General features: G+C 39.5%; 1 protein-coding gene across 5 annotated transcripts in view; it reads left to right on the top strand.

Annotated features, from left to right (window-relative positions):
• EZH2 (enhancer of zeste 2 polycomb repressive complex 2 subunit) overlaps positions 1-25,877 on the top strand; it is a 64,242-nt gene that overhangs the window by 5,589 nt on the left and 32,776 nt on the right. The window contains exons 1-2 of one of the 5 annotated variants that reach the window (XM_061198144.1): positions 19,119-19,242; positions 19,832-19,960. The exons of 1 other annotated variant lie outside the window; for it this stretch is intronic. In XM_061198144.1, coding sequence (XP_061054127.1) covers positions 19,126-19,242; positions 19,832-19,960 — 246 coding nt within the window. In that variant the 5' untranslated portion in view covers positions 19,119-19,125. Of the gene's footprint in view, positions 1-19,118; positions 19,243-19,831; positions 19,961-25,877 lie in introns of those variants that run through there. 3 more of the 5 variants (XM_061198142.1, XM_061198140.1, XM_061198141.1) reach the window with 3 other exon arrangements.

The following is a 25,877-nucleotide window of genomic DNA, read 5'->3' as shown; positions in this document are numbered from 1 at the left end:
GCCTGCCAAGCCTCAAAGCACTTAACCATGTGGCTGTTTGCAGAAGTTTGCTGCCCTCTGCTCTAAGCTCTCAGGCTGTTTTGTTACGTGGAATACGCAGTATGCCGGCTTCTGTGCCGTCATGCAGTGAACCAGCCGTCTGTGTGGACGTTGTGCTCTCCCCGCAAGGAGGGAACATCCTTATGTAGCTTTGAACATTTGTGTGATGGCTTTCTATAGGGAGAATTGCTGGTTCAAGATTATGCACAGTTCAAGTTTTAATAGATGTTGCCAAATCACTTTCTAGAGAGGTATCCATTTTTTAGTGTGCAAAATCAACTTTATTGAAGTGTAGTTTATATACGTGAAAATGCACGTATTTGAAGGGTACAGTTTGAAGAGTTTTGACAAATGTAAACATCTGTGTAACTGTCACCTCAGTCAAGATATAACCTTGCTATCATTTCAGAGTTCTTTTATGCTCCCAACTGCCAGTCCGATTTCTCCTGTTTAAGAATTTCACATGAATGGAATTACGCAGAATATACATTTTTGTGACTGACTTCTTTGATCCAACATGTTTTTGAGATTTATCTATGTTGTTGCTTGTTTCAGTAGTTTCTCTTTATTTCTCAGTAATAGTCCATTGTGTGAATATCCTGTGTTTTCTTCATTTACCTGTTGATGGGTCTGTGTCCCGTTTTGGCTCTTATTAGTAAAGCCTCTGTGACCATTTGGGCAAGCCTTTTGTGGACATATCTTCTACTTTCTCTTGGGTAAATACCTTGTAGTTGGACTGTGGGGTCATGTGGTAAATATTGATTTAATTTTATGAGAAACTGCCAGACCATTTCCCCAAGCGATTGTCCCGTTTTGCGTGGAGTTAGGGTTGACTTGTTTCCGTGGGGGAGCTGTGGTTTCTCCACATTTTCGCTGAGTCTTCACCCATGTCCCGTGTTGCTCTCATTTAAGTCACTGGCATCTGAGTGCTGAGTATCTTATTGTGGTTTTAATTTGCATTTCCCAAGTGATCAGTGATGTTGGACATCTTTTCACGTGCTTATTGGCCATTTGTATGCATTTTTCGGTCAAGCCTTTTGTCCATTTAAAAAATTGGGGTGTTTGCCTCATTGAGTTGTAAGAGGTCTCTGTGTATTCTGGGTACACATTGTCTGTCAGATGTATGTGTTGCAAACGTTTTCTTCTTAATTTTCTACTTTGATTTTGTGTTTTTGACAATATATAGATCAAGTTAGGTAATAGTACTAGAAGCGTAATTGTTTAAATTCAGTTAAATTGTGTGAAAACAAATTCATTCTTAATCCACAAATCATTTAGTTCTTGGTATAACAAAACGTCTTGTGTTTGCAGAAACATGGACATTAAAAGGATATTATTTATATTGATGGTATTAGGTGTGTGGCATGAGGAATTTTAAAATTAAGCTAACTAGTTTTGAAAGTGATAATATTTAGTAATTCTTTAAATTTTCATTTTGGGTAATTTGGACCTTTTCATTTATTAGTGAGTTAACATTTTTCTTACATTTTTTTTCTTCAGAGGATAAATGAGGATATTAAAAGTGACTTTGATCTTAGACTCTGGTAATGTAGAAGTGATGATAAGGTTGCCAGGCTTCGTTTACCTATTTTGATAGTTAAGTAAATTTTTTCGTATATAATCAGATGGCTTTTCAGAGTATATATACTTGATTTGTGTACTGTTTTATTTCTGCAGAGTATCAGTTCTTTTGCTCAACAGCTAATTTACTCCCATAATAATTTTTAGTTTTTCTTCATTATACAAGTAATACACAACACCTCCTTTTCCCTGTTAAATAAAGGAGAAAAAAAAAAAAAAGCAAGCATTTGGGCTTCTGCTGGGTGTCGTACACCTCTGCAGGTGGTCCCGTCCTTGCCCAGCTCGAGTCTTCCATGGCTGTCGATTCCATGAGAAACTCCTGAAGCTAGTGTTGCAGGCTGGCTACGGAACAGCCCACCTCTTTCAACTAGTCTCACCTCTGATAGTTTTCTTATACTTTTCCCCTGTTGAGCTCAACTGGTCTTCTTACTTGTCTCCAGGAAGGCTCACATGGAGAGTCTGTGCTCTGTCCTCTTTCTGCAGTGTCTTCCATACCATTTTAGCATCTCAAGATGCTGTTTATTAGCCTGTTTGGCTCGGAACACCCCATCCCCCTCTCCCAACCAAACTAGACAGCTTCTCTCCTGCTTCGAGGGAAATAGCCAGCAGTTCTCTTGTGTTTTTCTCTTTCCCTCTCCCCTTGACTTTAAGCTCTAATTTACTCGTCTGCATGGTAGAGGTTAGAAAAGGGTTCTGGGACTTCCCTGGTGGCGCAGTGGTTAAGAGTCTGCTGCCAACACAGGGGACACGGGTTCGATCCGTGGTCTGGGAAGATCCCATATGCCGCGGAGTAACTAAGCCCATGAGCCACAACTACTGAGCCTGCGTTCCACAACTACTGAAGCCTGCGCACCTAGAGCCCGTGCTCCACAACAAGAGAAGCCACCGCATGAGAAGCCCGCGCACCGCAGCGAAGAGTAGCTCCCACTCACCGCAACTAGAGAAAGCCCGTGCGCAGCAACGAAGACCCAACACAGCGAAAAATAAATAAATAAAAATAAATAAATTAATTAAAAAAAAGAAAAAGTACCTTCCTTTAAAAAAAAAAAAGGGGGGGTTCTGTACATAGTAGATAGAAATAATAGAAATAAAATTTTGTGAAATTGATTTAGGACCAGAGCCCTGAAAACTTGAGGCTCTCTTCTTCAGCAGCAACTCAGTAAATAGTGATTTAAATAGCACCCCGACCCTTTAAAGCAGAGCCTTCAAGAGTCTGTCTCAGGTGAGTTTTTCGGCTGTTCTGTGTATCACCCAGTGAGCTTTGCTACCTGTTGTCAGGTACTATTATACAATTTTAATTATATCCCTAGTATACTCTTGACTAAAGTTAGAAAGTTTGAGAAACTCTGATCATGGAAAAAAGTGAGGACATAAAATAATGATTCTTCAAATTTATCTCAGGATGATCTTTATCCCTCTGTTGCATTTATGCGAGCTAAATGCATGCTATCGTACATAGCATGTCAAGATGTTTCTAGTAAGTTTTTTAAAAGTGTCAAAAAGACAAAACATCATGACTGTTTTATCTATTTTAGTGCTTTGGTTTTTGTTACTAAAGACCATCTGAGAAGTGCTTTTTGTAAGCAAAACACAAAAATTTAAGAAAACTAGTTGATTTTCTTTAAACAGGGGAAGAATTCCAATCATCATTAAAGCAGCTTTTATTTGTCTTTGATGCCATAGCCTATAGTGAAATTTCACTGTATGCTGTTCATAGGTACATGAATACCTACTGTGTGCTTACAAATAATGGAACTAACTACTATTTATTGTGAACTTGCCCTTTGCCTAATATACATGCAGCCTGTAGACCAAACATTTTACTTTTGAAATTTGTTGAAAGTCATGCATTTTAATTACTTTAAAAAAACCGTATAGTATTTGCTAAATGAGAAAATAATTATCTGTTCTTTGAATATTATAAAAGATTCTATAAGATGAACTTCATAATCTTTTAACAGTATAATGATCTATCATATTATTAGGTAGACAAAAGCTACGGTGTGAGTATCCTTATTCATAAAATTCTGATCTAAAATGTTTCTATATTCAGATTATTTAATAGTGTAAGCAAAATTTGCAAAATTATTTTTTAAATCTCTAATGGGTACCATGAGATAGATTACCATGCAGAGGATTTATTGGTCAGAAAAGGTTGGGAAATGCCCTTCTAGAGTAATCGGTAAGGACTTTTAAATGGCAGAAATGTTGCTTGAATAGGCTTAAAGGAAGGAGAGGATGAATTGTTCTACTTGCCCCGTAAGTAATTTTGCCTCTTCAGAGAATATTTGTCTGTGTGAAATACAGAGCTCAAGTTAGCTATGGAGAAGATATTTTAGAGGGTGCTTTCCCACTGGCAGCTGGATATTGTGCAAAGAACACAGACTCTAGGCTAGGCTCTGCCGTTAAACTAGTTGTATTTCCTTGGCAAGTAGCTTTCATGGATCTCCACTGCTAAATGACCGGGGTGAACAAACTGAGCAACTTGTGGTTATTGAGGATCTACCTTGTGCCTTCAAAGAGGATATCTGTGTCTCTGTTTCGCAGATAAAGAAATAGGGACTTGGTGAAGGTAAGTAACTTGCTTAAATTCGTGTAACCAGGAGGACCAAGATCCCTTTGAGAATAGGCTTTTGCTGCTTCTAGGGTCCTGCTTAGCTCGAATACTGAGATGCTTGCTAGGTGCTGGGCTTCTGTTAGCCACTTAGATCTGTTTCTCTGGAGAGTTTGATAAATACTGGACTTGAGTTCACATTACTATCACAGGTAATTGCCGTGCTCCCTAGCTGGCATTTAATTACGTTCTATGCATTTCTCCCAAATTCCTTTGCCAGTTCATCAATTCATAAAACATCTAATGCTGATTATAAGCCTATTTTTTTCCTCTCTTTTGCCTCTGCACGATAGGCATGATAGCATCTAAAAGTCTTTTAGGACTATGATATATCTGACTAAAGTCGCTTTCTAAACAATCAAATGGGGATGTTGTGATTTATGATAAGTTTATATTTGGTCTTTGTCCTGTTTCTGGCACGGAGCTCCTAAAACCCTTGGAGTTTTCTAAGCGGTTAAGAGTGATAAGGGTGTTTTTTGCTATTTGTAACCAACCCCTTTCAGCCACACCTGAGTTTATGCTAAGAGGTGACTTCTGGAAAACACCTAAGGATGGGGGCTGGTTGCTAGGAAAGCAACCTTGAGATTAGAGGGTTGGAACTTTCAGACACCACCCCCGCCTCCAACCTCTGGGGAGGGGAGAGGGGCTAGAGATGGAGTTCAGTCACCAGTGGCCAATTATTTAATCAACCAACCTTGCCTGTGTAATGCAGCCTCCATAAAAACTCAAAGGGACAGAGTTCGGGTAGCTTCTGGGTTGGTGGACACATGGAGATTCAGGAAGAGTGGCAGGCCCAGAGAGCGTGGAAGCCCCGTGCCCCTTCCCACATGCCTGGCCCTATGCACTTCGTCCGTCTGGCTGTTCCTAAGTTATATTCTTTTCTAATAAGCTGGTAATCTGTTTTCCTGAGTTCTGTGAGCAGCTCTAGCAAATTAATTAATGAAAACCTATCTCCAGGTAGATAGTGTCAGATTTGAGTTGAAGTGTAGGGTACCCAGCTGGTGTCGCAGAGAATTGCTTGGTGAGGGGAAAAACTCCACATGTTTGGTGACCAGGAAGTGTCAGAAATGAAGTACTATTCAGAGAATATTGTGTGTAATGTAAATGAAAACTATCATAGCATTACTCTTTGTACAGATCTGCACTGGCAAGTTCATACTCATTATTTCTCACTTTTTCCTATAGAATTTACTCTTGTAGTTAAAGAAATAAAATAGTTTTTCTTTACTATTTGTCTGGTGTCACTTGTTATCCCCTAACAGCATATAACTAAATGGCTCGCTGTGCCATACAGCTTTCTAGAATAGAAATTTCTTCAAACTATTTATTGGGTGCCTCAGTCTTCACCCATTAGGGCTGTTCAAATAAAGGGTGAGATACTCTCTTCCTTACCCTTGAGAAAGAGACATTCTATTACAACTTTTAAAGCTAGATTACCAAACAAAAAGTCATGTCTTTTCTGTGCCCAGAGTCTAAAATTCCTAAATGTTAGGCACTCATTTTAGCCCCCTCCTTTTCTTTTACCAGAGGAAGTGCTGGGATTGAAGTCTTTTTTTCCTGCCTGAAAACCTTAGTCTTAGTGTGGTAATTGCAGAGAGGTAACTGCAGGGATTGTACAACTGGTTTACCTGTAGTTGGTGAATTCTTTATAGCATTTCCATAGTTATTTGGAGACTCAAAAATATTTCTTCTCAGGGCTTCACAAATACTTAAGTATTTGTGATTTGGAATCGCTCTGCGCGGCTAAATAGTGTATTTGTGAAATAGTATTTCACAAATAGTATTTCTTCACAAATACTTAAGTATTTGTGATAAGCGATGTTATAGTAATAAAATAGACAATATACTTTGGTAACAAATACTGAAAATATCATTGATTGTCAATAGTACTTGAAGGGTTGGACATTTTCTAGTACCTCAGCAATGTATTTATATTGATATTTGTCATGAACCTTAAGTATAGGAAAATCATGAAAAGACTTATAGCTCATCACTGCCCCTACCTCCTATACTTCCATGTTGGCCCAGAACTACTTCTGTTTTTAGCAAGAGAATGACTTGCAGAGTAGAGATGAGCCTAAGGAGTTTCTGAAGGGTCTCTGAGGAGTTCTGTCATCTGTGGGCTAAATAAATGGCACTTGCAAACATTTTTACCCCCTTGTGGTGTACACCAAACTCACCAAACTCCAGTGCTGAAACTACCAGGTAAGGGTTACTTGGTTGTAGGATGCCTGGAAATTCTGAGAGGTTCTGTAAATACTTCGAGATTAATAGTTTGAACTACCAAGTCCTTTTTATGATTCTGTCTTCAGAATATAGAGGGAATTGTGTTTTGTTTGGGGGTTAAGATATAAGGCCAGTGTCTCAGGCAACACTAGTATGTTGGCAGAATTGCCCATGGAGAGTTTCTAGGAAGATTCCATATCATAAATACCTTCTCTTTAGGTCCAGAAGCAGCCCATCTTTCCTCTAGTATGGGAACAGATCACTGTTCTTCTCTTGAGCACAGAGTTGTTTGTTTGCACGTAGGGGCCAGTGCTATATGGAAAGCGCTGAGCACTGGAATCGCTCTGCGCGGCTAAGTAGTGTCAAGGATGTGCAGAGCAGGCTGTGGGGACAGCAGATTCCTGTCACCTATCTTATGCTCACTTAGGTAACTTATTGCTTGGAATGATGGGTAGATCCCTTGTATTTACCTAAAGTGGGTTTCTCTTAAAATTTTGCCAATATATCAATATGTTGTTAAATTTGTACTAGGTTGGCTTGTTTGAGGTATAAGATTTAAAATAGAATTCCTATAAGGAAGAAAGGCTGTCATCAGACTTAACCTACCTTTTCATTTTTTTGCCTATATCAAAAGGAGTGTTGAAGAAATAATATGTATCCCATGTCCCGTCCTTGAATTACAATGTGTTGTGTATCATAGTTTTAGTTTCTGGTACATCAGTCTTTGTTCTGTTTCCCCTCCAACAGTGTCTCAGTAAACTGAGTATGTACCCAACAAAATGAGAGGATTTAGCTTATAAAATAGGTTTCGTACAGTTTTCAAAGAAAACTTTACCCTCTAGATGCGAATTTTGTTCATCTGTTTTATCTGTTGTCCAAGCAAACTATTTATAACCTTTATGATAGTTCAGTTTTCCACTTGGTGTAAATTTATATGCCATTTCTTTTCTAGGACGGGTCTGTGAATGGATAGAACTTTCGAATAAACACAGGAATGCTGGTCTGTAGACTCCATATTGAACTATTGAACTTAGGAGTTTAGTTTATTCTTCTGCTGGAAGGAAAATGATCTTAATTTTGTAGAAGATACATTACTGCAGAGTCTACTCATTTTTGCTGAAACAATCCAGTTAATGTTTTCGATCATTCACCTAAGATTGCCACATTACTGTAATTTTCCTGTGCCTTTTAACACGACTGTGCCTTTTTAGCACTACTTAAACCAGGGCTACAAATGTGATATGTATTTTTTCCCCCTTATTTTCCCTTATCACTAATCAGGGGCACATCTGTTTCCTAAAAACTTCTTGAATACAATTGCTGTTTATAATGCTTTCTCACCTGTAGTCGTATCCACTGAAGTTTAGGCGCTAAGGTGCCTGTTGTATCTTGCAAACTTGTGTCTGCCACAGGATTTAGCACTTTCAGAATGTTTCATAAATTCATATTGACTGGTCGATAATACCTCTATTCCTGGCTTTCCCAAATCCTTCAAAATGAAGTTTCAGAAGTTTCTTTTCCTTAAATTTTTGCAAGTCATTTGGGTGGACTGTTTGGGTCCAACAGTGGTGAGCTTGTGTATTTTTGTCACTTTTTTCTCCTTTTTAAATAAAAATAGAGGCATGCTAGGAAGTGAAAAGGAACAAGATATTTGTGTTCCTTTTATGTGTGTAGGGTGAAGTTTGAATATGTGGGGAGTTGGTTGGGAGGATGGGGTGGTTTTACGTAAGCAAAGGGGTCAGAAGAATGACCATGATGGGGGATGATTATCTTCTTACGAGCATGAAGGGTAGGACAGATGGATGAAAACAAGCAATTTGTTTAAAACAAATTTTGTTAATGTTAGTCTCTTAATTTGGCACAGATGTATGGCAGACTTTCTTTTGGATTCTATAGTTGACAGTTATAGCAAAGTATCCCTCATTAAATATTCTTCACATAGATTTTTGTTTGCTTTTTTTTATTAGTTGCAAGAATGGTGATTTCTAGGCTTTCATTGTTACAGACTTGTCTTTTAGAAAATATAATTTGAATATATGCCAGTTCCAGGCTCTCTGCTAGGCAAATGAAGAGGCGGGGTATTGTGATTTCTGATTCATACGGTGTCTGGATTTACTGATGGCACTTGTTCTCCAAGTGAGCTCTGTGGACCTCAGGGGGTCCGTGAGGTTAAAATTATTTTTGTAATAATTTTAAGATGTTATTTGCCTTTTTTACTGTGTTGACATCTGCACCAGTGGTGGAAAAGCAGTGGTAGGTAAGGACTGTTGGCACCTTAGCACTGAGAGTAAAAAAAAAAAAGCCAGTTTTGAGACTGTCCTCGATGAAGTGAAAAAAGTTGTTAATTTTATATACTCTTGATCCTGTGCACACATCTTAATGTTCTGCGCCACAGGATGGGAATGTCCACAGAGGGCTTCGATTGCTGCCCGAGTGTGACCTTCTTTGGGAGCTGCACTTATGGATGGAGTTCCAGGCTGCACCAGCTGCTTTTTTCATGGGGAACCATTTTCACTTGAAAGAGGGGTTGACAGACAAACTGTGATTATTCCGACTTGGGTATTTGGCAGCCATTTTTCAACAAAGTGAGCCTGTCACTTCAAGGAAAACAACTAACCGTTATTTGTTGCCGGTGATAATGTTTGCGTTTTCAAGCAAAATTTAGAATTTTTGGAAAACTTGCATCTGTCACTGTGAGGTTGACAACTTTCCCAATAAATACTTAAAGACATCTTTGATGACATCAGTGGATTTAACAAGTATGATTTTTTGAAATATATGAACTTATGGAAAATCTGCATAACTCAGTGGACCAGTCAGTTTTTCATATTGAGGAAATGATATTATAAAGTCACGCATGGGTTAAAGATGCATTCAAAGGAGACAGACCAATGAATTTTAATGTAGCAGAGTATGAAAAGTTTATTGATACAATTTCAGGTTCCACATTGCAACTAATCTTTTAAGAAACCGCCACTGCTTATTGAAGGGTAGTGGTTGTCCTGAGGAAAAGCACCTATGAGGTTGAATTACAAGCTGCACTCGCCACTCTTTTCTTCAAACAGTTTTGGAGTAATATCAGAGCATGAGATTCACCATTACCTCAGAAGGCTATCCAGATACTCTTGCCTTTTCTAGTTCAGTATCTGTTTGGGAAAGGATTTTCTTTATATTCTTCAACCAAAACAACATGTTGGAGCAGATTGAATGCAGCAGCAGATATGAGAATCCAGCTGTCTTCTATTAAGACAGATATTAAAGAAATTGGCAAAAATGTAAAACAGTGTCCCTCACTGATTATTTTAAAAGAAGAATAGTTTTTAAAAAATAAAATGTGTTATTATATTAACATGTAACAGGCTTGCTGTTATTTTTAAATGAATTAATGTTTTAAAACGTTCTCAGTTTAAAATTTCTAATATGCAAAATTTCAGTAGATACGCCCCATATAAACTAAAGGGGTCCTGAGACCAAAATGCTTAAGAATGGTGTCTGGTGTTTTCTTTGAACATTCTGCCCTCTCTCTTTGTCTGTGCTAGTAACTGCCATGTGAGTAGTTAATGTCTCAATCTGGATCTAAGTTCAAATTCTTAGTGGTCGCAGTGGCTCACTTAGGGCTTCTTATCCTCTTTTGGTCAGTTCTTCTTTCTCCTCGTGAGTGCATCTGGTTTTTAAATTTTAGAATGTCTCTTGCCATCTTTTTTCTCCATTCACACTACTGTCAACCCAGTCAGAACTCTTATCACTTTATTCCTGAATTACTTCAGTACTCCAGTTGTTTCTAATATAGTTTTCAAACTTGAATGTTGACTGCAACCCCAGGGTTGACTTGACTTTAATTTTATTTATATGCTCTCTAAAAATGTACAGATATAAACTTCTTATGGTAAAACCAAAGCAAAGTTACAGATTAAACACAGACAATCAAATCAGCAACATGTATTTAATGATGCTATTTTGTTAACATGAATAGCCAATCTGTTTCTTTAATTTGGCTTAATAATACTAACACAGAGAATGGCTGTTAGCATATATGTGTTTTATAAAATGCTGTTAACTTTTAGTCTTTATTTGTTCAGGATAATTAGACCTAGTGGTTAGCCTGCGCTGTGACACCTAGCAATCCTTGAATGCCAGTTGAAAATTCTGTAAAGCTGTGTTGATTACTGAAGCCTGCATTGGATAGATATTGAATCAATTATTTTTGGAGTCTTTACTAGAAAATATTATTACATATTTTACTACTGGGTTTGCTGGTTGGTGGGAACAAAATGCAAGTTGGTGACCTCTCTGCATCCCACTGGCTTTGCAGCACGCACTGGGTGCTGAGCGGTTCAGCACCGGTTCCTTTGTTTGCCAACCTTACCAGACCTGCCTCACCTTACTTTCCTGTTGTTTTTTTTTTCCCATAGCCCTCAACGCCATGTTACATTCTAAACATTTTTCATTGTTTTTGATTGTTTCCATCTAAGTAGACTTTAAGTTCTATGAGGTCACAGATTTTTGTCTGTTTTATTTATTGCTGAGCCTTCCGTTTCTGTAAGAGTACCTAGCCATGTGTTAAATGTTCAATAAATATTGAATGAATGAGTGAATGCATATTAACACTTCTCTTTTAAAACCCCGAACTCAGATGCTCTTCTCTTGTGTTACGTGTTTAATGCTGTCTTCCAGCTGCGGCAAAGACACGTTTCTCTGTCCATCCTAAACACAACTAAACTGGACCTGAATTGTATAGAATTGTTTGATTTCTTTGATCAGTATATGTATAATCAGTGGCACAATTACTTTCCTTGGTTCAGAGTCTGTATTTCTATTAATATAGCCTGTAAGTGTATTATCTTTTTAAGTGAACACCATCTTATAAGCGCATATGGAGATCTTTTCCCCCCTTTTTAAATTGTTCAAGTCATGTCTGAGTTTTTAAATAGTAGAATTAGCTGTGGGAAATTCCCCCTCAAATTCCATCTGTGTATATTTTTTGTTTTTTCCTGTTTAACATTTTACATAGCATTTTAATTTTTAATATATCAATATTTCTGTTCTGCTTATCATTTTAAAAAGTCGATGCCTATTTTAAAAATGAATGTCTTTACATTAGGTTGTTGCATAACTTAATTTCCTTCTTTAAAGAAGAAACTTTATTTTGGAATAATTTTAGATTTCTGTAACCATGGTACATTTGTCAAAGTTAAGAAACCAGTATTATTATGTTACTGTTAACTAAACTAGAGACTATTTGGATTTTACCACTTTTTCTGTTTAGTCCTTTTTCTGCTCCAGGATCCAGTCCAGGACACCAGGTCGCATTTAGGTGTCTCCTTAGTCTCTTCCAATCTGTGACAGTTTCTCAGTCTTTCCTTGTTTTCATGACCTTATTTATTGGTCAGGTGTTTGGTCGAAATGTCCTTCAGTGTGGGTTGATGTGATGTTTTCGAGCAATGACTGAAGTGAGAGGTTGTGAGGTTTGGGGAAAGAATACGACTGGGGTGCGGCGCTGGTCTCAGCGCACGTCGGGGTGCAAGTGGCGGGTGACCTAACCGTGGCAGGGGTGTCACTGGTTTCTCCGCTGGGACGTCCCCTTCCCCTCCCTGGATTCTGCTTTGAAAGTGACCCACCTGGGAAGGGACTAGCTCCGCGCGTGGGCTCGGGAAGTGTGCACGTGGATTTTGGAATTCCGTGTGAGAAAGACTTGCCCCTCCGCCCCCATTTACTTGTTTATTTAATCACTTCTTTCTCTCATAGACTCATGGATACTTATTTTATTAGTTCGGTTATAATACTGTTGTGATTTAGTTTGATGTTCAAATTGCTCCAGCTTTGGCCCCTGGGAGTGCCTTCAGTTTGGTTCCCGTCCTTTCGTCCTCTCGGCATTCCCTTACTTCCTGCTACAGGCTTTTCTCCTATTTTCCCGGTCCCAGCCCATGAACCGGCCGTTAATCCAGAGCCCGGCTTCCTTGTGCTGGGTAATGGGATTCAGGAGAGGAAGATGTGGGCGCTGGCGGTCCTGCTGGGGGTCCTGCGCCTGGGCTCTGTGGGCGGAGCCTGGGAGCCCACGCGTGTCTGCTCACCCAGGGATGCACGCGAGTCTCCCTGCGCCTGTCCGCATGTGTATGAACATGGAAGAGTTCACACTGCTGTCTCTGACTCTAGTCCATCACCACCGCTTGCTTATTTGGCCCTGGTACCCGTGAGAAAACTTAACTAGAGGACAGTGTTTCTGTCCAGTTCTTTTCGTCTTTAGCCTTCCTCTGTCCAGCCAAAACACAGATTTCCAACGTTTCCTAGGTTGGCTCCTTTTCTGCCCACCCGTTTCCATGGGCTTATCTCATGTAGTTTTTATATACCTCAACTCATTGTGTGGTCTGTATTCCTTCCTGAGATCCCCTGACATCCTGTTTTGGTTTTATTTACTTGCATACAGTCTATCATTTAAGAAAATGACTTTTCACATTGATTTGTTGTCTAACTTAACTTTTTTATATGAATATCGTATCCTGATCTTCCTCACCTGCTGTTGGGTGATGGTAGATGGTGTTGGACTTACATGGTGTAGTGCCTGCTCTGACAGGTGCTGTCCTGCGGCCTTACATCCTTACAAGAGTGGACTTCTCAGGACAACTCTGTGACGAGGACGCTCCTCACAGCATGCGGAGAGGGAGGAACAAAATGGTTTGGGAACTTGACCAGGTTCACACACAGCTGGTCCTAGGAGAACTGGAGTCCAACCCAGGGAGGCTGGCTTTGCAGGCTGTGCTCTCACCTTTGTTTAAGTTGTGGATAGGACTTAGGATTTAATGGGACCAGATGCCGTCTTGTTGGTTTATTGTTGGGACTTAGTTTGGAGTGGAGGGTGCTGCTGCCCGCGTTCTCTGCCCCATGTCCATAACAGGCGTTGTTGTCGCCAGAGCGCTCTTCCTGCTGAGCCAGAGCATGGCCAGCCTGGAGTGGGTCGCTGTAAGGCTCAGGGTGGTGACCTGCAGTGGAGTCTGCTTGTCCTTGCGAATCCCGAACGGAGGACGCAGGCAGCAGCCCTGTGCGCTTGCCTCCTTGGGCCCCTCACTCCTAGTCTCCTTCTCATGGGGGTGTTTTCCATGAAGCCCCTCAGGCGTAAGACCTACTTCTCTTAGGTTATTAATTTTTATCTCTTACCAAGAGTTACATCTATAGGTCTCTCTAAGTTCTCCTAACCCTAACCCTTAGCCTTACCCGCAGAATCTTATTTACCATTAATTTCCTTTTGAGTTTATTAAAGCAATGGATCTTAACTTAAAAAAGTAAATGAAATTGGTAAATGTGACTAACAGCTGCCCTCAAAGCATTTTAAATATAAAAGCACTATTGAAGATCGGTGATTTTCAAAATTGGCAATTTCAGTTAGGGAAGGACATCAAGAATATTGCAATCATTATTACTTAAATGTTGTTAAATTTGGATTTTACCTTCCTTAGTCTGGTCTTCAGTTTAGAGTCAAAGTTGATGCTATTGACTTAGTTGAGAAGGATAAGTAGTACATGTAATTTATTTTTTAGTTTTCTTCAGACAAGTAGAAGCAGAACTCAGCAAGACTAGTAGATGGCGAGTGCCTTGATTTGGCAAATCCTTTAGGAATGAAAAACCTTTAAAGAGGGGCATAAAGTGCACTGAAAATGCCTAGGGCATTTTTTTGGTTTTTTTTTAAATTCCTCAGTCATTGGCAACTGAGTAAGGAGGGGCAGGAATGTTACCTTATTTTGGAAAAGACCCCTCACAAGTAGACTAGAGTTGGACTTGATGGAGAAGAATGCTGATTCCTGTGCTGTGTGGCCCAGTCACTGGAGGTAGAGCGGTGTGTCTTGGGGTCACCAGGGCCGTCCAAACCCAGGGCAGGGGCGGAGCTCCTCACCACGTGGGAGTGGGGCCGATGCTGTTGACCATGAGGAAATAGGGCTCGAGAACCTGTCTTCTGTTCACTCAGGTGTTGTTGTGTATATAATCTCAATATTAAAAACGATACCTCAGACCCCTTCTGTGTCTCATGTGGCGGAAAATCTAATCCAAACTGGTTAAAGTAAAAGAGAGGGAATTCCTTGGCTCACATAACTGAACAGTTGTGGAGTTGGTTTGGCAAAGCACGCCTGGTCAGGGCTCAGTGATGGGACTAGAGTCCATTTCTTGGCTTTGGGTGTTTTTTCTTTTTCTCTTGTTGACTGTTCTTTGCAGGCTCTCCTCTCGTGGTTGCAGTTGGCTTCCAGCAATTCTTCAGGCAGCATGTTTCCAGGTTCAAACCTAAGTGGAAAGGGTGAGCATTCTTGACCTTGCAGGGAACCTCCTGAGACTTTCACATCTGGTTGTGTGTTCATCCCTGCACTGGTAACTACAGGGGGCTGTGGGCCGGGGCCTCGGGCTCCCTCCCATGGAGGTGGCAGTCCTTAGAGAAGGGTGGGTGCAAAGTTCCCAGAGAAGGTGAACTGATGCAGGGCGGCAAAAACAATTTGAGTTTGGTTGATTCATAAATTAGACTCTGGACTGTATAATTTTCCTTTATTTTATTTAATCTATATGCTTGTGATCCTGTAAAGCTTTACTACATTGTATTAAGGTTTGGATGGTTCCCCGCCATAACCTGGTTTGTCTTTTGAATTAAAACATAACTGTTGTTGTGGTTTCACTGTATACAGGTCGACTTGAGCTATAATCTGTTTTGAATAAGAGAAGCTGTTTTTTTCCTGGATAAAAATCATACTCGTGCCATTTCACCTATGAAAGTAAACAAATCTTTTGAGTGGGAAATTTAAAAATTGGATTTTTCACAAATCCCCATCCATTTAGTAGCAAGTCATTTTAATAAAAGTTTCTTTCTGCTAATGTACGAGTATTCCAAGCTGTATCTTAATACTTACTGGGCTGTGATATAGTGGGAACTAGTCAGAAGAGCTGATTTGTCTGCCTTCAGGGTGGGAAGGAGCAGGGGAAGCTCACGTTTGAAGGCCTGAAGTCTCTGCACGCCGGGCCTGAGAGGTAGGTGAGCCTGCCTGTGTCTGGTGTTTGCACCCAGCTGTGGGGTAGGGGATGTTATCCCCATTGTTTGGATAAGGTCTCTCAGGCAATATCAGCTTCCCTAAGGAAGACCCAGAGGCTCCAGGTTTTGTGCTCAGGATCTCTTGATTGGTAAGGCGGCTGGACCACAGGGTCCTGACTGCCCCTGAGACTCATCTCCTCCCGGGTTTCTCGGTGGTGGGGTGACTCCCCCTCCCTTCCCGCACTCAGCACGGCAGCCACCCTTCCTTTCATACCTTGTGGCACAGCGACTCATGATCAGCGCATGTTAATAGACCTGCTTTTTGTTTTTAAATCTGTTTGCCAGGCACACAGCCTGCGATTTTACAAATGGAGAAAAATTGTTCTTGAGACTGAGGAACTTCCAGTGGGGGTGAAGTGGGGTGAAGAACGTGAAAATGTGATTTTAATACGTTGTAAATGCTGCGATAGTCGGAGGCAGTTTGTTTTATGTAAAACATCCTTCTAATGGTGCCTTAAATTGTGTTATTTTTTTCATGGATCTGCCTGTTTACCCCTATACTTTTTTTAAAAAAATTAATTAATTAATTTATTTATTTATTTAGGGCTGTGTTGGGTCTCCGTTTCTGTGCGAGGGCTTTCTCTAGTTGCGGCGAGCGGGGGCCACTCTTCATCGCGGTGCACGGGCCTCTCACTGTCGCGGCCTCTCCCGTTGCGGAGCACAGGCTCAGGCTCCAGACGCGCAGGCTCAGTAGTTGTGGCTCAAGGGCCCAGTTGCTCCGCGGCATGCGGGATCTTCCCAGACCAGGGCTCGAACCCGTGCCCCCTGCACCGGCAGGCAGATTCTCAACCACTGCGCCACCAGGGAAGCCCTTATTCCTATACTTTTAAAGAACAGTCTGTACACTTTTATTTCTTATCCTAATTCAGAGGTCATGATTCTTATATTTTGATAATTTCCCCTAAATGAATCACTGTCCTTTTTTCTTTTCTTCTCTATTGTGTATATTTACCAGATCATTCTATAACTTAAAACCTTCACTTACTTCTTTATTTGGAAGAGCTTTGTGAAGTTTATAAACGTGGAAACTTATCCCTTCATGCCCTCTTACGGAGAGGTTGGTTCCAAATCAACTTTGAAGTGTTTTGTCATTGATGGAGCAACTTGTTAGTTTAGTAACAGCTTTGGTTTTGTCCTGACATACTTTTCCAGAGGTGTTGTTACTAATGGTAGAAACACATAGAAGGTATTCCAGCCTGTTAGACACGGAGGGTTCCAGTTGAAAACATGAAGTGCTAACTAATGAAATGATACCTCTTCACCACGACATAAAAAATGCACCTTTAAAAATGCATTGTAGTGATATCCGTGTTGCACATCAGTGAAAACGAAAGCCGTGTTCCCAGTGCAGGTTTTTATCAGGCACGGTGGTGCCGCCTCCCAGGACCAAGAATTTGTGGAAGCAGCAGATGGGACTAGTTGTGATGAGTTTCTGAGCTAATGCAAGAGATCATCCCTTTTTATCTGATTCCTCTCCTTTCTAGCTAGGCCTTTGAAGTGCTAAGTGTCTGAAAATAATTTGCATAGAATTACCTGAGCTCATCTGTTAACTAACCAGCAGATGTGACAGCAAAAAATTGCCACAAAGTCATTTTTAGAATAAAGCTCCAGCCTCTCCCTGACTTTGGTGTCTTTTTGCCCGGCCTCACCGTCTTCCTAACTTCTTCCCCACTTTCTGTGTTTCCGCCAGGCTGGGATCTGCTGTGGGGTTTAGTCTTCTCAGCTCTGAGGACTGTCATCTTTGTTCCACTCAGCACCCCAGGCAAGGTCGCACTTTGAAGCTTTTGCGGGACTCAGTCCTATCTCTGTGATCTCATTCAACTGTCTTTATCTTAAGTTCTGAAGTCTCTTCATTCTTCTCATTCCCTCAATTCTGGTAATTTGGGCTGTTTACCTAATTTGGGGTCCACCTTCGTTTGCAGGGTCTGCTGGCGGCCCCTCTCCGCCCTTACGGCCCCGAACCCAGCTGGCTGCTGCTCTTACCTGAGCCCCTTCCGTTCTCTCTTTGCCTTTTGAAACCCGACTCAACTTTTAAGGTTGAGTGGTCACTTTGCTGCCATCCTTCTGCAGCTCCTTACTTGTGTCCCCCACCCTCAGCCCCAGTACTTTTGCATATTTATCTCATATTGTAAAGTCCGTTCTTTTAGGCCTTCTTAGGTAGGTTATAAGTGCAGCAAGGGCAAGTTCTGCGTTTCATTCATCTTTGTATATTCATTGCCTGATTCTTACTAGTCATTAATTACATGCTTTCTTTGCCCCTCTCTCAGCTTGAATAATCCACCATTTGTGTTCTCTTTTCGTGGTTTTGGTGGTGGAATATTCCTACAGAAAGTTACCACTGACCTCTGGGTTCCTTTTCTTTCTCTAATTCCTCTCCTTAGGCAATTTTCTCTGTGCCCGAGGGCTGTATGTAAGCAGGTACATGAAACCCTACTCAGTTATTCAAGCCAGAAAGCCATCTTCCCCATATTGAAATCCTTGCCATGTTTGCTCTCAAGTGACTCTTGAAATCATTTCCTTTCTCTTATCACCGGTGTCGTTGAAGAAGCTGCGTCGTCGCTTGTCTAGGGTCAGTCCCGCCTTCCAGTCTCACCTGGCCTCACCTTTGCCTTTTACTCTCTGCCAGCCCCTCCTGCCGCTGCACTGCAGTCAGCTGGGCTTTCCAGAGTGTAAATCTTCCCCCTGCCCCTTTACTTAAAACACTCTATGACTTTCCATTGCGGTTAGATAAATTAAAGCGCAAATCCCTAATGTGTCACCTTTGCACCATCCGATAGAGGAATGTCCTTCTAATCTTTTGAAGATACAAGTACAAGTTTAACACTTTGATGAACAAATGTTCTGGAAGAGGACACTTGTTTAGACTCTGTGGTGTGAATTAGACACCCGGTGGACTACAGGCCGAGCCCACGTTGCACAAAACCGGCTTCCAGAGCCTCTGCAACCACAGATGGGGTGGGAGGGGTCCCTGCCTTCCTTCTCCTCTGGCTAGCAGAGGAGCCCCCATGGGAGGAAAGGTGGCACGAGGCAGAAACACAGACTTTCATCACAGTGTTGAAGGTGAGAAGCATGGTTGAAAGTGCGTGTAGGGGGAATACTTTAATTTGTACAGTTATCACATATTGTACTGTATATTTTCTACCTTTGGTGCTGTATGTAGATTTTACTTCTTTTTCAGATTTATCTTTTTCAGTCATTCATTTATGCCTGTAGCAACTAATTTAATGATGAAAAACTTGGAATATGTGTCTACATTTTTTTTCACTCCACAAGTGTGGATCTCACAGCTTGTTACTGTATATACTTAACTCCTGTAATGGGTCACATTTCTGTAGGATGACTGCAGTTTAGGAGTGGAGTATCTTGGTAAATGAAAATGTCTTTTAAAAGTTGTATTAAATAAAAATTTATACTTGGAATGAAATGTTTTTAAGGACTTCACCATGCAGAACAAATGAGGACCCTTCTTGCAAATATCAACAGCGTAATTATGTGTCATTTCTTTTGTTGATTGTTAGTTTGCTGGGGATTAAAACACAAGTGGTCATATTCAGGCTGGTTAGATTAGTGATTTTAATATGAAACCATTGCTTTTAGAATAATCATGGGCCAGACTGGGAAGAAATCTGAGAAGGGACCAGTGTGTTGGCGGAAGCGTGTAAAGTCAGAGTACATGCGCCTGCGGCAGCTCAAGAGGTTCAGGCGAGCTGACGAAGTCAAGGTATCCTCCGTCTTCTGTGAAAATGCGGGTACAGTTAAGGATGGTTTACCCCCTAAAGATAAGTTTTAATTTGAAAGGGTAAATGGTCTTATTTACTGTAAGATAAATGAAAACTTGGAAGTTAAGGTCCTTGGTCTGTCTTAATTAACATAAAAATCGTACCATGCACATTAGTGAAGTGGAAAGATTTTAATCTAATGGTTATTCAATCTACTCGGAAATCACCATCTTTTCAGTGTAGCTTTGTACTGCATGTGGAGACCCAGGACCCAAATATAAAGGAATGTGTTTCATGGTACTGTGTTCCTAAAGTCATTGTGATTTAAAAAAAATATAGATATGTACAAAGTTAACAAAGAAAGGATGGAAATAATTTCCTATTCCCCTTCTACTCTCAGTAAAATAATAGGTGTGGTGTTTTTGTATTATTTGAACGTGGGAAACCACAGTTTAGTGTAAAATCCATATGCTTTTGAAGGAATGTCCCTGATACTTTTGAGGAATCACTCAATTTTAACCTTCATTAGAGATGTTACAAATTTTCTAACAATGAACAATTTCTTTTCTCCTCTCCTTCATTTTTTTAAAGAGTATGTTTAGTTCCAATCGTCAGAAAATTCTGGAAAGAACAGAAATCTTAAACCAAGAATGGAAACAGCGAAGGATCCAGCCTGTGCACATCCTGACTTCTGTGAGCTCATTGCGCGGGACCAGGGAGGTTGGTGAACTCACGCGCTGTATGAATTATCAGTGCATTTTGGTTTTTGCTGTTGGAATGTTGGTTGGTTATCGAGAGGAGGCCATTGACCTCGGATGTCCCTTGTTTTATTGTTATTTCTTTTTAATGTGCAACTGATTCCTAGATTTTTATAAGACTGTTCATTAAAAAAGAACTTTGAATACTCTCGAATGTCCTCATCAGATCACAAGTTAGAGCAAGGCTTTCTGATGCACAGTTGTCTTTTTTCCTCCCCCTTCATATGAATTAGCCATGCTGTAAGAAATGGTTCTTTTTCATCCATACTCATGGAGTAAACAAGCTTCTTAGTATACATTTTGTCCAAATTCTAAGGCTCTCTCTATAAGAATTTTTAAATTTGGGGTTGAGAGGTCACAATTTCCTTTTTTAATAGAATTGTTTTGAACGAATGAGGTAGATGTTAATCACTCCAAAAAATTACTGTTTTCAAAGGAAGGCAATAAATCTATGGTAGATTTTATAATGAGATAACACATTAAAACATAGTGGCAGCAAGATGAAAAGAAGATGGCAGAAACTTACACAGTATAGAACCAATCAGTAGGATTTTGGTTAAAGCATTTCTGTTTAAGTACCTGTTTTATGCAGGAAGACATGGCATATGATATGGAATGCTATTTGAATGGGCATGGAAGCAAAAAGAGGGAAGAAAGTGATTTGAAATTTAGATTATACCATGTAGTAGATGATTGTTGACCTGGGTGTCTAAACATGGAAGGCATCTAAACAATGGAATTTGTTCTAAAATAATGTTTTCAATGAGTAGTCATTTTTTATATGATATTGTAATAATCAAGCACTAATTTGCTGTCTTATGAGACCTGTTGAGATTGTGTGACGCACTGGCTTCAGAGACTGGTCAGTGCTATCATAGTAGCTCAGTCTGTGCTACAGACACGGTCCTAGTGGTGATTTCAGTGATGGTGCTGGTGGTCTTGATGGTGACACATATGGCTTGGGATGATTCTTAGTTATTTATGCATTTTGTCAGTTGACAGCTCTTTAAGCTCTGACTTGCAGTTGTATAAATATGTATTATATGTTATTAACATCTTCCAGTCATCTGCAACAGGTCAGGACCTACACATTAGAGGTAAATGACTAATTAATATACTAAGGGTGAAAGGGATTCTTTTCTATGCCAGTCAGAATGTTCTCAAAAGGGATCAGGATGGAGCCTCTAATTCTTGTGAAAGTGACCTTTTGGAAATTTTGAAGTGAAGGAAAAAGAAACCTTGTTTTTTTCTCTTCAGAGGGATACATTTTAGAAATTTGGAGAAATAAAGTAGGAACACATGGAATACTTAATTTTGCCACCCATTACAAATCTCAAAATGCTGTTGAAAGCCCAACCTACATTTATAATAAAAGTTAACATCAGTAATGATTTCTGGCACTGCACTAGGTACTACTCTACCTCATTTTGTCTTCGTGATGGTTGTATTACCACTTTTTTATTCCCAGGTGAGGAAACTGAGCCTTAGAAGAATTAAAGTCAGTTTCCTTGCTCTAATGATCTGATGTGGGCCTGGAAGAGTACACTTTGCTCAGACACATTAAGAAATTATTAAAGTTCATTATTTATGTACAACCGGAATTGCTCATGATACAATTTTTGGTGTTAAATTTAAGAGTACAGTTTATTCAAATGAGTATTTACTAATTGAATTTTGCTTTTAATTTTGTCAAGTGGAGATAAAAGTCATTGAATGTAAAGATACCTAACTTTTTATTGAGTTCATGAGAGAAATTGTAAGAAGAAATTAGCATTTTAATGAAACAAGTGTTTTTCTAAACTTAGTACCCCATGCAGGTTGAGAAAAAACATTTTCACAAAACAGGAGGGGAAAAGGAGGAAAGTAACCCCTAGCCTCAGGAATTCAGGTTCTGTTGCGTGGAACTCTGGTCAAAGCACATTTGTTTTTGAGCCACTCTTAATTACTGATTCTGCTTGAAGTGATTCGTCTTTTACTCCTCCTAGCCCCCAGCCCCTTTAAAACCATCATCACTGACTTTTGGAAGCTGAAGGTTTATACAGTTTGTGATAAGCTTCTTGGTGTTATCACAATAAATAATAGAATTTTAGGGCTGGAAAGGACTTTAATGATCTCTGTCTAGTCTCCTTACTTTTCAGATGAGACTATATCCCTATTATTTTTTCTTCAGTTTGAGCATTTCCAGCAATATATCAGTTTCTTTTATATGCTTTAAAAGTTGGAGTCAACTAGGTCAGAAGCAGGAGGATAAATAAGTTAGCCTGTTTTGCAACGACTTTCCTAGTAATAGGCTTGTAGGCTTGGCAGAATTTGGGACTTCACTGTTGACCCAAACACCTAGAAAGTCCATGGCTTTCAACATTTGGAAGTGCTGTTGTAACATTGTTTTAATTAAGTCCTTATTTTTATAAGCTGATCCTTTATAAGTGCTGTCTTCAGTTTAAATCCTTTGAGCGTGACGATGATACAATGACAATTTTCAGCCATTCACTCAAGTCTTCTACTTTATTCCCTTCTGTACTTGTAAAAGGGGATAAGCTCAGTTTTAAAATGACCAATTTTATCTAGGTTATTTTAGTAAAGAAAGTCTGACAAGTTTACTTTCTGATCTAATGAAGTGACTGCTGTAGATTCTGACTTGAGATCAAGGAGCCCTGCAGTCGACCTGGAGACCACATCTTTAGTCTGTTGTTTCCTTAATGCATGCTTTTAGGAGACTTGTGGGTACTTATTTTTTGGTGTTGAAGTTACAGAACCTAAGCCCATAGGATCTTAATACAGAGTATGTGTCTATTTTCTCTTTTTAAAAATACTTCTGACTTCTTGAAGACAGTGACTGTAATATATGTTACATATATTTCCTTTGCTCTTCAGTTTATCTTTTTAAGGAGCATTCAGCTCAAAAATGTTATGAAACGATACATGCAGGCCAAGGGATGTACGCCGTATTGCCGTAATATGCGGTTGTTTGTCAGAAAATTATTTCTAGGTGACATTCATTACTTTGTCTCATCAGTCAGTAAAGAACTTTATCTTCTGTAAGTCTGCACATTGGTAACCATGTTCTTTCATGTGTCTGTTTTTCCAGTTTTGGTGAAGAAGCTGGTTTAGGAGTTACTCTTGTAGTTCTTACTAGTGCATTTCTTTTTGTACATTTTCCATTTCTTGCTGAAAACAACAAGGCACTTTTCCCTTTCATTGATTCTTCATATCAAGATTTTTATTACTTGTATGTATTATGACTGTGAAAGGGAGGCTTGCTCAAATGATGCCTGTCTTCTGGGCAAGTGGTGTGATTGGTTTAATAATTTAAAAATATCCTGCCAATATGCATTTTTAGATTCCCAGGAGAATGTAATGTTCTTGTAAGAATTCTGTGTCTTGTTTACTAATGAAAAGAGTAAGAAAAGCGGGGCTTCTTCAGAATGTTTAGCATACAACAAGCAGCATCAGAAGGACCTCCTAGTCCTCGTATTCATGAAGGATTAAAAGTCTTTTGGACTTTTCAGTATGTACAGGTTTGCTCTTCCTATTGATATCTTAAAATTTTAAGTTCATCACCTATCATTTGATATTTGCAAATGAATTTTTTTCGGTGGGGGGAGGCTTCTTTCATGACACAGAATGTGTAAGTTCTTTCGTAAGTTTGCAATTTGGGCTTATTTTTGTTGAAGGAGAAGAAAAACATTGTCTTGTTTACCTGTAAACACTTGATTGCATTATTTATTGACGTGGTAATGCACTTTCCTCAGTTAATTGTAAATAGAAATTTAGTTACTATACACAAAGAAGAAATAACATGCTGGTGTACCCAGTGTGTAGTGGGCTTTACTTAAATATACTCCCAGCTTTCAACACAGTAACATGCTTTCTTTCCTTTGTGAGTTTCAGGATTACAGGACCAGTATGTCCTGCCCAGCATTTGAGCAGATGTGGCAGGGAGCTGGGTCATTTTTCTCATGTCTTAGACATAGATGAGTGGTTCTCCCAAGTGTGTGTCTTTACTCTCAGTCTGAACATATCCATCCTTTCTTGGTTCCTCAAGGAACTGGTTTCTTAGTTGCTTTCTGCTGCTCTTTGTCTCTGAACCATCTGTTGGTTGAATCTTGTGTTAACTCTGCCAGTCCTTCCTGCCCATGTCACTTTTTCAAATCACGGCAGCCTTTGCTTCCTTTCTGGCTTTCTTTCGGCTGAAATAGATGGAATATTACTTAAATGACCATAAGGAGGTGTTCCTTTGCTTTTGAAAGGAAGCTAATATAAGCATTTTATGCTTTTCCAAAAAGGCCATTTAGAAAAAAGAAAGATCACTTCTGTTGCTTGAGTTTATATATTATTATCATATATTAAAGATATATCATACACGTGTGTAGGATGTTTGAGTTCATATTTTAAATTTAAGATTATATATCTTAAGTTTAAAAAGCGAACTTTTCAAAAATGTCAAATGTTTATTTTGTACTACTAAATAAACCAGAAGTTGTGTTTAATTTGCTGTTTTTCTCCAAGAACACTGTGTATACAGTTTATGTTTTAAAACTTATTGTTAAATTGACCATTACAAAGATCAAGTCTGTCCTCAAAATGCAAAACCAAATTTTGACAGCTGTTTTGAAAACAAACAGAATGAACCAAAACCCAAAGAAATGCTTATCTAGTCTGCAATGTTAAAAATTGTTCATTGCTCTGAAGAAATAAGAAAATTTTATTAGACCTAGAACTACTATCACAATCTAGCTTGATAATTTGGATTGACTTAAATCCACTGCTTAGGATTCTGTTTTATCTTCTCTTACTAGATTTTGTAAAAGAATATTATTTGAGTACCATTTTGAGAGGGTTGGGCAGATATCATGAGCTACCTTGGCAACCGATGAGGCACTTTTAATACTAGCTAATGTGAATATCTGTTGGGTTAATGAAACTTCTGTTTTTTATCTTTTTCTTCAATTAAAAGGTTATTGTAAAGTATTAACTGTGAAAATTCAAATAACACAGAAATATATGAAACAGGAGCAAAAGGTCCTGTCGTCCAAGCCCTGTGACTTTTATTCTCTCAGATTTCTTTTTTTTTTTTTAAAGGAATTCCTTTATTTTTATTATTTATTTATTTATTTATTCATTTTTGGCTGTGTTGGGTCTTCGTTTCTGTGCGAGGGCTTTCTCTAGTTGTGGCAAGCGGGGGCCACTCTTCATCGCGGTGCGCGGGCCTCTCACTATCGCGGTCTCTCTTGTTGTGGAGCACAGGCTCCAGACACGCAGGCTCAGTAGCTGTGGCTCACGGGCCTAGTTGCTCCACGGCATGTGGGATCTTCCCAGACCAGGGCTCGAACCCGTGTCCCCTGCATTGGCAGGCAGACTCCCAACCACTGCGCCACCAGGGAAGCCCTCTCAGATTTCTTTTTCTATAACATGTTAATTATAATGATAATATATATTTTATTTTAAAAAGTTATTCCCAGATAAAACATGCCTGCCTTTTGGGGCCATCGCTTTACATCTGTCCAGGTCTTCAGTATCTTCAACAATGCACAGTGCTTGGTCCTGTGGATTTACCATAATTAATTGCCCTATTCATAATTGATGAACATTTAGGTTTTTATTTTTTCCTTTTGCAGTTAGCATTTCAGTGAATATCCTTCATACACATCTTTGCATCTTTTGAGTAATTTTGTAGGAAAAGTTTCTAGAAACAGTATTACTAGGTCAAGAGGATATGCATATTTAAATTTTTAATAGCTATTACCAGATTGCCCCCCAAAAGTTTTACATTTACACTCTCACCAGCTGTTTATAGTGGGGTCTGTTTATCTATATTCCCAACATAAAATGTTAATCTTTGTCAGTGTGATAGGTAAAACATTATTGTAATTTGCTCT

This window comes from Eubalaena glacialis, chromosome 8 (assembly GCF_028564815.1).
Source record: "Eubalaena glacialis isolate mEubGla1 chromosome 8, mEubGla1.1.hap2.+ XY, whole genome shotgun sequence".
Lineage (NCBI taxonomy): Eukaryota > Metazoa > Chordata > Mammalia > Artiodactyla > Balaenidae > Eubalaena > Eubalaena glacialis.
Note: the sequence above shows the minus strand (reverse complement) of the source record. Positions and strands in the feature narration are given on the sequence as shown.